Raw genomic sequence first — 13,360 nt, 5'->3', positions numbered from 1 at the left:
CACGCCCACCCTGAAGTCACCCCGAACCCAGTCTGGGGACAGGATGAGCTCCCAGGAGTCACTGCGGTCCCCGGAGGAAGCATGGCAGCCCCGCCTACCTTGGTATTGGGCACTGAAGCCGCGCTGCCGGTGGTTGCCGTCCGAAGTAAAGTGCAGCCGCAGCCAGTTCTTGCTGCTGATGACAGGGGCTGGGAGGCTGGCTCCGGTGAACCTGCAGGGACATGACGTGGGTGGGGTTAGAGGTGAGACAGGGGCAGGCATCCAGGCGTGTCCCCACTTCCCAAGCGAGCTGGGGCCTCAGCCCAGGCCTGGAGCGGGAAGGAGGGGCAGTGCCACCCTGGCTGCCCTCCAGCGACCTGGGGCCTGAGCAGCTTCAGGGGGCTCTTCAGGGGCCCTTCCCACCACTGAGTTACCTTGAGATGCTGTGGAAAGGGTGGGTCCCCCAGGCCAGGAGTAGAGGCCCATCCCCTCCCCCCAAGCCAGGAGTGTTGACAAGTGTCACTCCCTTGTGCCACGGACTGCAGTGGCAGGAGAGAGGCCCAGCCCTCCCAGCAGAACCCACCCACCCCCACCTAAGATCCTGATCCCCCAGCAAAAGTCCAGCCCACGACCCCCGGGCTGAGGATCGGTTACCCCTAGTGAGCCCCCAAGGAGTCCGTGGAAAGGGCCTAGGCAGGCACTCCAGGCAGTGCGGTCCTTCAGGGGTCTGAGAGCCCATTCTGGGGTCACTCACTAGGTCCCAGGTCTCCTGGCTCCTCCTTTATTGCTGCTGCCTCCATAAGAGGCATCCCCTTCCCTGCTGGGTCCCTCCTCCCTTAGATTAGCCTCCTCTGGCTCCCAGCCAGTCCAGCCCAGAGGGCGGGGCACCAGGGTCTCTCCCCGTGTCACTGTTCACTGCCCTAGACTCTTGGCTAATTGCCATCCTGAGCCACCTTCCAGGTCAACCAGATCCTTCCTCCTGGAGCACAGGAAACTTCAGCGGCTCCCCAGTAGCTACACAAGACCCACTGCCTTTCAAACTTCCCACCCTGTCCCCTGCCGGAACGAGCCTCTGCTTAGCGCTGGCCCTCTCCACTACACTCAAGCTAAACGGTGATTCCCCCCACCCCCTGCGTGTTCCCTGCACCCCAGGAACCCCCTCCATCTTACCTTCCCTCCTCTACCCCACAGCCTCCCAGCTGGCCCATCGCACTGGTGTTTTCTCCCTCCCCCCGCCCCCCCGCACAAGAATCCGTACAAAGCTTCCCGATGCCTCCCCTCTGACAGCATCACATCTCCCTCTTGCCTGCCCCCACCCCCGCGGGGACACCCCACAGGCATCTCCTAAGCACACATGCTTTGTCCTTTCCTAGGTCTTTGCCTTTTCTGCCTGGAACAGAGCCACCTGTAGTCCTCTCTCCTGCACCCCCTGTGTCGCCTGAGATGACTTCAGGAAGTCTTCAAACACCACGTCCCAGGAAAGCCTACCTCCCCTGCTTGGCTTTGAAGCCATACAGATTTGGGTTCAGATCCAGCTTCAGCACTTAGCAGCAGTGTGACCTAGGACTAGTTACTGAACCTTTCTGAGGATGAGAATACGAATAGCAGCCTGAAGACCTGTGGGCAAAGAACTAGCCCAGTACCAGACACATAGGAGCTCAAGAAATCTCATTTTCCTTTTCCCTCCTCCGTCATGCCACAGCACTGCATTCGGATTATGGTTCCCTATCTAGGTGTGTGTCTCCCTATGATACCTCCTCAAAGAGGACGCTGTAGCCTGGTGGTGAAGCTAGGGCTCTAGAGGGATCAGCTGTGTTATCTTCACAAAAATTACTTCAGCTCTCTGTGGCTTTATCTCTAAAACGGGGACAACAACCATTCCTTCAAAGAGTTGCAAGGATTAAATGAGGCAATACACAACAAAGACCTTAGCATGGTCCTTGGCAAATGAGAGCTTTTGGTAAATGGCGGCTGCTCTTTTCTTCTTGTCCACTTGCGTTCTTCATCTCTGTACCAAGCACCTAGCATAACGGTTGGTACAAAGCAGGGACATCAGGATTCCTATACAAAATAGGTGGTGCACTAGTATGAGAATAATTCCAGGAGTTCCGTGAATGGACTCTTTATAAAGGGGAAACCACCAGGGATGGGGCAGTATCCATACAGCCTGTTACCACTTGAGGGCCTGGAGAGGAAACTGTATCCCTGAAAAAGAAGGCCGTATGGAAAGGGCCACCATATAGGACCCAGATCTTCAGGCAGTTTGTGCAAGTCCCACCAGGAGGGATCAAGGAATGGATACCTGGAACTCACTTTCCTCTCTCCCTTCCTCCAATCCCCTACTGATGCTTCTGTTGATCTATCCCAATTGGAAGCCAGAAGCAAAGGAGCGTACTGATGTAGCCTCACCCACAGCTAAGTCTTCCTAGACATGGAACCGAGTGGAGAAGGTAGGGGAGAGCATTTGGAGGGGCAAATGGAAGAGGTCCGACAGGGTGGGTCCCTACAAATATGTATTAAACAAAGGAACTAACCAAGTGGCTTCATACCCTGCAAAACTGAATTTTTACTATAATGAAAATGCTGACACACACCAAACTCCAATAATACAACCCATATTACCATGGTTAAGAGCTATTATAGAAACCAACTACCGTATTTTACCAGAGCCCATTTAAAATAGTTTCTTACTTGGCTGAGTCATTTAAGTTTTCTAAGGAGCCACAAACAGTACTGTGGGTTTTTTTTCCCCAGGCCAAATTCAATTCTATCTCAATGACAAAGCTTGGAGACTATTTACATAAGGGAAGTAGAAATAGGGAGAATTTACCTGAATAATTCAGAACCAAAGGCTGTTTATTGCAAAATGGAATGTGGGGAGGGTGCCCGGGTCCCAGGAGCAGGATGAAGAGTGATATTGGAGACGGTAAGCGGAAGTCAGTGAGGCTCCTCCAGCCCCGGTATCTGCTTTAACTCCAGCTGTCCAGCCTGGAGAAGCCCCGAGGGGCATCTGTCTTCTATCTCTCCCAAAGCTTTACCCATCCCTAGGATTCCTGCTAACTGTTCATTCCTAAGGCTTAAACTCTCTGGGCCCTGTGGTGCCTACACACCTTTACTCTGTTCTGCTCCTGCCTTTGCACATAAATGTGCACTGGAAAGTTTTCTTGGCAACTATCTCAAGAATTGGGGGCTTCTGTGTTGGAGTCATCACATCAGACTCTGCCACTGAGATGGTGCCGTGCCTCACTGAAAACTCTCCAACAAACCAGTGACACACACAATGACATGGATGACTCTCAGAAGCTGATTATACTGATAAAAGAGGGCATACGGTATGGTTCCATTTATATGAAACTCTGGAAAAGACTAATCTATAGCGAGAGAAAGTAGATTAGCCGTTGCCAGAGCTGGGGGTGAGAGACACTGGTGGGGGTCCCATGCGAGGGAGTACAAAGGACCCTTCTAGGGTGATGGAAATGTTCTACATTCTAAAGGAGATGGTGGTTATGTGGCATGTACACGTTGGTCAAAGCTTTAAAAACTGTACATTTACCATGGGTCACTTTATTTTTTGCAAATTATACCTGAATAGAGTTAATTAAACACAAATCTTCAGTGGCTCTATCCTTAGAGTAAAAGACCTTACTCTGGCCTCAGGCTTTAAAAAAAGTCAGTGTGTCCTCACCTCTCCTACCTGCTCCTCTCTTCATCTCTTTTCTTTCTACTCTAGCTACATGGGTCTCCTTGCTGTTCAAAACTGGCCAGACCTCCTCTGGCCTCAGGGCCTTTGCACTTGACATTTCCTCTGCCTGCTAGCTGGCTCTTCTCCCAGACATCTATGTGGCTCACCTCCTCACTTCCTCTAAGCCTTTGATGAAATGTCACCTTCTCGGTGAAGTCTTTCTGGTCTGACGCCTGCCTGCCTTCCTTCCCTGAGCACATGTGCACACATGCGTGTGTGCACGCACACACACACACACACACACCATCTCCAACCATACAGAAGACCTTACTTGTACTGGAACACACACTGCTTTTTTGTGTTTCTCTGCCTTTGCACTTGCTTCTCTTTCTGCCCTTTCCCATTGTACCACCTGGCTGCACAGAGAGGTTAAGAAACTTGTTCAAGGTCACACAGCTATTAAATGGGCAGAGGTAGGAGTCAAACTCAAACCACCCCACTCAGAGCCTATGTACTCAGTCACTGCATTGTACTGCCACATACACACAAGCATGAAGGAAGGCAGAACAGTTCAGGCTGAATTCCATTTCTGTTCTTTTTCCTCCCCTCCCATTCCCCCCCTCCCCAGGATCCTCTTTAATTTTGCTCCCTCTTAGAATCATAATTGAAGGAGAGAAACACAAAGAGAGATTCTCCCCTTCAACCCTTTCTGTTCACATTAACTTCACTCTGGGGAGCCTGGGGAACTCCAAGTTCGCCCAGGAAATTGCTATTGCAGTACAGCATAAAATGTATTTAAGCAATTACACTCAATTTTTTTTTTTCTTTTTGGTATATTGACTTCCGTTAAATGGGGCTTCATTAATGGAATCTGGCTTGGGGAGAATAAAAAACAACAACAACAAAAACACCACAACGGCTCCCTTTAATGTATGTAGTTGATTATGGGGAAAGTGGCTTTGAATTCCCCTACAGAAATCTCTTAGTTCTTGTCTTGGTAATAAGAGAGCTCAGAGCAGACTTCATGGGAAACATTTCTTCTTAAGAAGCGTCTCCTACAGTCAGGATGTTGGGAACGCTGAGATGATAACTGAGTCTGCAAGGAATCACTGCCTAGCTGTACGCAGAGGGGGAGGAGTATTAGGAGCTCCTGGTTTCAGTTTCAGTATTCCTGAAAACTGACATGCTCAGGAGAACATTCACTCATTCATTTACTCACCAAGCACATAATGGATACGAGGCATAGCGCTTGCCAGTGGGTGCCACTCCCACTGGTTCCCTGGATATGGGGAGCCCTTGCAAAGTCTGAAATCTACCAGATTCAGCTGCAATGTCCCATTCTCTGCACAACCTCCACTCCTCGGTCAATGGCATCTGGCTTCTGTGCTCCCAGAGCATCTCCTGTGGGCTTTATCTCTCAGCTAAGCTGTGTGCACAGCCTGGATCTGATACAAGGTTGGAGAAGCTCTGCATCCCAGGGGCCAGCAGAAACCATGCTTCCAACCCCAAAGCTGGCTGGGGAGAATACAAAATATAGGAGGTGCGTGCCACTTTATCCCCACTCCCACACCCTCTTCCCTCCCCACCTGCCATCAGCTCTCCTCTTTGGGGGATGGAGAGGGCACCATGATGCAACCAGGGAAAAACCCTTCTGGAAATGGCTTGGTGGTGGTGGGCAAAGGGCACCAAGGCTCTTGTTGGAGACCTGACTCCTCTGTCCCCGCCCAAGCTACCTCTCATCTCTGAAGAGAGCCTTTATTGACTCAGCCCTGATACCCATTCTTATCACCAATGATTTCCGCATCAGTTTTCCTTTAGCCAAATGCCTAGGATTCTTGCTATGTTGAGATAAATGCTTTCCCCAGGACAAACCCATAATGTTATCTATTTTCCTGGAACTGGGCAAAGGCCCAGGATGAATGCAGTTCTCTTTTGGATATGGACTGTTGGAGTTCCTGAGTCTTAAGACTTATCTTTGGAAAGGCATCCCAAGATCTGGTTCTCTCAGCAGTGCCTACCCATCCCAATAGTTCAGGGAGCTCTGAGCAGCTGAGCCACGGTATGAAGATCCAAATCCCAACTACCTACTTGGAGGTTTTGGGGCTTGTTTGAACAAACCCAAGCTTCTGCCAGTCATTCTTGCTCCTCAGTGTTCTTTCTCCCCATAATCCACACCATCCTCCTTGTCACCCAACCCAGGCATCATCCTTAACTCCTCCATTCCTGCCCTCCATGGCCAATGGCAGCCAAGTCTTCTCTGCCTCCTGACCTCATCATTCTCCCCTGGACTACTGAGATAGCCCTCTGCCCTCAATCCATCTCTGTACTATGTGGGGAGATTCGCCCAAGTTCCTGCCTTGCTGGAAACCCAGCAACAAAGGCCCACTGGCTCCAGTATCATAAAGTCTAGACTTTTTCATGCCTTCCCCCTCCAGTGACACCCACTTTGAGCCCCAGCTTCTTTCATGTCTCCATGCTTCTGCATATTCTACTCCCTCTACCTGGAATGTCCTTTCCTGTTGCCCCACCTGACTTCCTGGGGGAAATATCACTGCTCCCATAAACCTAACCAAAATGTCTCCTTTTCTCCACCTCTCTCTTTCCCTGAACCCATGGGAAAAGCATTTGCCTTCACTGTGACCCCTATGCACCACACTCATGCCCCTGCCACAGTACTGGACACACCAAATCGTAACCATGTCCCCAACTAGAAGCCAAGCTCTGCAAGAGCAGGGACAGGATTTTCTTTGTCTCGCCACGTCCAGCAACACAGCACAGTGCCTGGCACGTGGAACAAGTCAATTCCTTAGAACAGGGGATGGCAAACTATAGCTGGCTGTCTGTTTTTGTAAATAAAGTTTTATTGGATCACAACCATGATCATTCATTTACATATTGTCTGCTTTCAAGCTATGATGGCGGAGTTGAGTAGTTGGGACAGAAACTATCACCTGCAAAACCCCAAATATTTACCTCGCCCTTTAAAGAAAGTTTCCTGACACCTACCCTAAGCCTTGCAGACGACGTAGCTTGTTGGTGAAAAGTAATTTCCAAGTAAGGAATAATAAAAGAACACACACAGCTAAAACATTTCATGATGGTGTACAAAGACTTCAATGTACATTCATGCATCAGTCCATTCAATGCAGGACCGAGGTCTTTCCTTTGACTAAGGTTTCATTCTCCGCACTGTCTCTCTTATATAAACTCCACCCATACGTAATGCATCGTTCGCCATACTAATTCTGCTACAGCTCGTTCAGTCAACAAATATCTATCGCGCAGCACCTGCCATGTGCCAGGCACTGTGTGGGGCACTGGGGATGCAGCAGTGAGCAAGACAGACCTGGTCCCTGCCCTGACGGAAGTGAGCAATTGTCTCAGGCACTCACACCTAATATTTAGGAAGCAATCTTTTTTAGAGATTCTCCTTCATGGAGTCTTTCCAAAGCATTCAATTCAGTTTCCAGAGATGCAACTCTATTTCCTTTCACACTCATATTTCATCGGTTTATGTGATGTTTAATTTAAATCACATAATTACAATAACAAGTATGACTGGCACCAAGAGAGTTGGCAACAAACCCATCTGATTCTCAGAAAGTGCAAGACTCAGCTGGTGGGACCATGGAGTGCACAGGCGTTGAGGGTGGGGGTGGGAGACGGCCCGCGGGCAGCTGGTGCTTAGAGTGCCACCGGGCATCGGTCAGGAAGATCTAGCAAGACCATGGGAGTGCCAGCTAACCCCAGGGAACTGCTCTGGTGCAGAGGCCTGAGAGCACTTTCATTATGCGTGCTTTGTGAATGAACGAATCAATGAATGAAGGAACGGCAGTCTCTTGCTTTCAACTGTGGGCATCTTTTCTAATCACATCCCCTTTGCTACTAGGAGAGTGGGAATCAGTTAACACTAAAATCCTAATTGACGAGGACTTCAGAGGACTTCCAGGTCTAAGGGCCAGCTATGTATGGATCTCATCTACAGCCTTCTCTACAGATGGTCAGTCCAGATCTATTCTGAATGTTTCCAAAGATCGAGAAGTCAGCTCCTTGCCAAATTCTCCCTGTCCACTTTGATTCACTCCCACCCTTTTTCTAGCTACTTCCTGCTCATCCTTTAGGTGGCCTCTTACAGCCAGTGGCTCCAGAGAGTCTGGCTGGCTTCTCCTGTGTATCTCGTGACTCCTTGCACTTCCTCTACCCCGGTGCTTGTCTCACCAAGCATCGTCCAGGGGTCTGCCTCATCCTCCAAACTGTGTGCTCCTGAAGACAGGAGCTGTTTCTTTCTTCAGTTCTTTCCTCAGTACATTGCATGGAAACCTAACACGTGGAAAGACCTCAATAATATTGCTTACTAGAAGGAACGCTTGAATGAGCGAATGAACGAATGAGAGCCTGCTAGTGAAAGCAGAGGGCATAGATGGGGAAAAGCCGGCAAGCGGGTGAACCTGGAGACAGTGGGGAGAGCCTCCAAGGCCATGCTGGGTTTCATCTCGGTTTCCTATGAAGATGGACCACCCCACCCCCTTGGTCCCTCAGCCCTCACCGTGCTCCCCATTCACTTGGCAGCTGCTGGAACCTTTCTGGGGGACTCTTCTCATCCTGACCTATCTCCAACGCACTAACAGTGAGATCTGGTAATTAATGTGGGCAAATGTTCCTTGTTCCCCAGAAGCAACTCAATAAACTCAACGAATTACCAGGGCTCTTCCCTGCTCAGCTAATTGTTAGCTCCAGGGAACCTACACAAGCTACATCAGGTAAACGCTTTTCCTCCAGACACACTGTTCCCTGGAGGGAGGAGGGAGGGACAGGTCTCCTGGCAGTGTGTCTGCCCCTGGGATGCGGGTGTCATCACCAGTGGGCGTCCTGGGGCTCGTGCGTTGGGGGTGGCACCTTGAGAGGTCTGGGAGTGGTTTGGGGTGCCCATTCCTTGCATTCCCTGCTCGGCTGCTCACCCAGAAGGGCTGCTGGCTGGGGCGTCTCCTGCCTCTGCGCAGAGGCCGTGCTCACTGGCGCTGGGTCTGCGGATGCCAGCGGCGCCGGGGGCCGAGCTCTGGGCGAAGGGGCTGGTGGCGGGTCCTCAACTACCTTCCAGGGGCCACCCGTCCGCCTGCCTCGTTTTCTGTCTCCACGTCTAAAGCGGGAAGTTCCACTCCCTTCCGAGAGCTACAAGCCTCTCTCTGAACAGCAAGCGCCCCGCTGGCCCCACGTGACCCTCAGGCCGCAGCTGATTGGCTCAGGGTGGCCATGTGACCCAAGCGGGGCCAATCAGCCCATGGGACCGTGCAGGGGCTTCGACCAAGGGAGAGCCCTGCAGGCCTGGCTCGCACGCCGGAAGGAGATTCGGGGAAAGGGTGGCGCGGGGTCATGGCGTCCGCCTCTGTGGCTGCCACCCCAGCCCCCGCCCCATCACTCTTACACGACGTGCCGCGCCTCGTACGTTGTCCTCCTCCACGTCCTGGGGCCGCCTGCCTGGACAGAATCTAAGCGCAGTCTCTGCCCTGCCTTGCCCTGTCCTGCTGCTGAATCCTTAGCTAAACATTTCCTGCCCCCAGCCCGAGTCTCTCTCGCTCCAGGTTAGACCGGAGAGCTCGCCTGGAGACCTGATGGTCCCATGGCCTAAGATGTTAAAGCCTGCCCCATCAGGCCTGGCCTAGGAACTGGGTGCCTTAGGAGCGTGGTGACCAAGGCATGCTCACACTCTACGTGGACCTTCACGCTTTCCTGGCTCAGGCCTCTGCCTGGGTGGAGATGCCAGCCTGTCTGGGTCATCACCTGTCTTGTTCCCCTACACAAAGGCGATGGGTTTAAGGAGGTCAAAGGTTAAGGGCCGGGCCTCTGGAATCAACACAGTCCTGTATTTGAGTCTGGGCTCCACTGTTTACTAGTTATATACGATGGGGATGTGCCTGAACTTCTCTGAGTCTCAGTTTCCTCATCTGTGCAATGGGAGACCTGTGAACAGCTGTGCTTGTATATATAAAGTGTCCAGGATTGTGCCTGACACACAGCAGGTGCCTCACAAATGTGCACTATTTTCTTCCCTTGCTTAGTTAAGTCTGAGAGGAGAAGGGATGGGATCTTATCAGTGCCTTGAACCCGACCTTCCAGAGTATACAGGGATTAAGTAGACCCCAGAGTAGCCTGGCTTGGTTTCCCTGGAGAAGTAAGGATGCCTGCATTCAGTCTGGTGACAGGACAGCGCGGGGGGGAAAGGACAGGGTACTCTGTGGCTCCCAGGGTAGCCAATCCATGTGGCAGCCACCTTCCCTTCTCCCTCGGCGGCCCCAGCCTGGCCTCCACCACGGCTCCTGCTTTCTCAGCCTTGTCCATTTTCTACCTGTCACTGGCAGACATGAGTCAGAGAAGGGGCCTGTCCCCCTCCCAGGGAGGGTGGCAGTGTATGCCTTTCAGAGGCCCCTGGGGATTATATTTGGATAAACCTCTCATCCTGAGGAAATGTTTGCAGATGGCTTACCGAGGAGCCTCCCACACCAGCCTCTACCTGCCACTCGACTGCCATTCTGAGCTTGAGCATCATCGATGTCCCTTCCCACCCCCCGCCCCCAGAAGGAAGCAGGTAGCCAGCCCTGCCCAAGAGCCTGGCAGCTCTGAAGGCCTGGCTGAGGGCATGAACTTCCCGTCGGCTGGAAAATGGGTGGGCTAAAACATCTTGGGGATGTGCAGGCCAGTGAGCAAGATGCCCTCGTCAGACAGAGCTGGATTTAGATCCTGCCTCCACAGCCACTAGCTGTGTGACCCTGGGAGACTGCTTCACCTCTTGGAGTCTCTCTTTCCCAGTATGTGTCTCACAGTGAGTTGTGACAATTCAGGGTGATATGGTGATGCTTGTAAACTCCTGCTAAAGCTTCAAGACACAGCAGCCACATATTCTCGGTCACAACATGTCTTCAAGCAGCAAGGGAGACTCGTGGGCAAAGGGCTAACACTTACTGAATAGGAAGCAGTTGGGGTGGAGATTAGGAACATGGGCCCTGGAAGGTTCCTGCCTAGGTTCAAGTCTCAGCTCTAAACTTACCAGCTGTCTAACTGTGGGCAAGTAACTGACCTGCTTTGGGTCTCAGTTTGCCCTTCTATTTACTAAAGATGACAATATCACCCACCTCATAGAGCTGACAGGAGGTCTAAGTGAGACAATGGGTATAAAAGCTCTCGGTACAGTGCTTGGCACATAGCAAGTGCTCAAAGACTATTTGCTATTATTATTGAGGGTCCACAATGTGCCAGTGTTGTATGTATACATTCTGAATAACCAGCCAGAGGTCTAGCCATTTGTACAGTGGAGCAAAAGGAAGTAAAGGGGAGAGGAAGGAGGTAGGAAGGAGAGAATGGACAAATGAGGGAGAGCAAAGTTCCTGTCTTCTCATATTGCTCACCTCCATCACATCTGGGCTAATACTTTTGGTTTCAAGTGGCAGAAATCCAGATCAAATCAGCCTGGAATGGAGAAGAAATGACTGGCTGCTATAGTCAAGCCATAGCTGGCCCCAGGAATGAATAGACCCAGGGATCCAAACGCCACAAGGGCCCCCTCTCTGTGCCCTATCTCTGTTGTGCTCTGTCTGCCTGCTTCTTTCTTTCCATGACAAATGGCGATGCTCAAGGCTGGACCTATGGCCACCCTTAGCAGCTCCAATTCATCCTCACACCTTCACTTCCAGAAACAAGATGAAAATCCCTTCCCTTAGTTCTAATTAGAAAAAGCTCACTGGAAGCCTCTGATTAGTCCAGCTGGGGGGTGTGCCCACTCCTGGGGCCAAGGGCATAGGCCCCTGCTAGAACTGTTTGGAGGACAGTTCTCCAAAAGAAGGGTTGTGCTCAAAGGGAAGGAGGGGTCGGTGCTAGGCAGACAAAATGAAAGATGTTCATGGTGGTTGAAAGAGGCAGGGGGCTGGACAAAAAGATCAGGGACCACTCTTCCTATTCTGTGGCATAATAGAGTGGCTTTCTCAAAGCCTGCGAGGGGTATATCCATCCACAGTTCACTGTGGGTGTTCTCGCCCCAAAGTTGGTCTTGTTCTAGATCTCATCCTCTCCTCCTTTACTGTATCCTGCCAGAGGTAAGCAGGCATGCCTGGCCCACACCATGCTGATCCCAGGCTTGGGCTTGCTCATCTGTTCCATTTCCTGTCCACTTATCCACTAGGCCACTGGACTAGGTGTGGACACTTCACTTCAACCAGCCTGTGTTCTCAGTAATAGACCTAGGTTCTGTTTGTACCTGTACATGCTGGTGTGGTTCTATGGGCTATCTAGGTCATTCTACCTGCTAGACTCAGGGCATTCTATGAACTGGGGTAAACTGAGCAGATCCATCTGGCATGAGAGATCCATCAACCCAAATGAGAAAAGTCTTCCCTGAATCCCTTAAGTGTTGAGATTTAGATACCTTATTCTCCTTCCACCTGCCCTCCTCCTGCAATACTTGGCCTTGTTCCCTGCTGGCTTCCTCCTCAACTTGTTCCTACCCAACAGAGTTCCTAGACTCCCAGTAGAGGCCAAACGCATGGACTTAAGAGTCAAACCAACTTGAGTCTGAGGCCTGGCTCTGCTATGTAGCTCTGGAAAAATTAATCTCTCTCTTTAGGCTTTTCTGGAGATGATACACTTAAAACATTATCATCATTCTTATTAAAATATTATGGTTACATGGGATTGAGTAATAGTTCTTGGCACAAGGTTAGTGCCAAAGAGCCTAGGCCTAGTGCTTATGACCCTGCCTTTCCCACCAGTCTGGCTTCCCGGAAGTTTCAGATGCCTCTCTCTACCATCACCTCCTTTCCTAAGACATACCCATCCTTCAAACACTGCTTATAAGTGGCCATCAAAGAATCAGCCACACTGCTCCACAACTCACAGCTATTTATTGAGATGTGTGTGCATGTGCGTGTGTACATGAATGGCAAATGAGTGAGTGAATGAACTGAAGGAATCCAAGAGTGAATTAATTGGTAAGCAAATGAGTGAATTAGTGACTTAATGAGTCAGCAAGTGAGTGAAGAAGAGTGTGTAAAATTGAGTAGATCACGCTCCTTGCTCCCACAACTAATCCAATAAGCGGTGGCATACATTTTTCATCTTTATTAACATAAGCAGGGGTTAAGAATAGCACAGGAGGGCGCCTGGGTGGCTCAGTTGGATAAGCGACTGCCTTTGGCTCAGGTCATGATCCTGGAGTCCCGGGATCGAGTCCCGCATCGGGCTCCCTGCTCAGCAGGGAGTCTGCTTCTCCCTCTGATCCTCTCCCCTCTCATGCTCTCTCTCTATCTCATTCTCTCTCTCAAATAAATAAATAAATAATCTTAAAAAAAATTTATTAAAGAATAGCACAGGAAACATTACAGACCACCAGCTGGATGAGAAAGACACTGTATTCCTTCTCTATTGCTGCTTTAACAAATTACTACAAATTTCGTGGCCTGAAAGAACACAGTTGTCTTACAGTTCTTGGGGGGCGGGGAGGGGAAGGGTAGGAGTTCAAAATGGGCATCACCCGGCCAAGATCAAGGTGTCTGCAGGGTTGCACTCTCTGGAGCTCTAGGGGATGATCTGTTTGCTGGCCTTGCCCAACTTTTAGTGGCCACCTCGTTTCTTGGCTTGTGGTCTCTTTCTCCATCTTCAAAGCTGGCCATGCCGCATCTTCAGATCTCTGACTCCGACCCTCTGCATCTGTCA

At 50.8% G+C, this 13,360-nt stretch overlaps 1 protein-coding gene across 1 annotated transcript in view; it reads right to left on the bottom strand.

The window, feature by feature from the left end:
- The window catches only part of CSMD2 (CUB and Sushi multiple domains 2), a 598,617-nt gene that overhangs the window by 305,440 nt on the left and 279,817 nt on the right, over window positions 1-13,360 (bottom strand). Inside the window, exon 6 of the mRNA XM_073902955.1 lies at window positions 99-211. Coding sequence (XP_073759056.1) covers window positions 99-211 — 113 coding nt within the window. The remainder of the gene's footprint in view (window positions 1-98; window positions 212-13,360) is intronic.

Source organism: Callorhinus ursinus, unplaced genomic scaffold, assembly GCF_003265705.2.
Source record: "Callorhinus ursinus isolate GAN/ISIS: 27379988/994484 unplaced genomic scaffold, GSC_fseal_2.0 scaffold18, whole genome shotgun sequence".
NCBI classification, from domain to species: Eukaryota; Metazoa; Chordata; class Mammalia; order Carnivora; family Otariidae; genus Callorhinus; species Callorhinus ursinus.
Note: the sequence above shows the minus strand (reverse complement) of the source record. Positions and strands in the feature narration are given on the sequence as shown.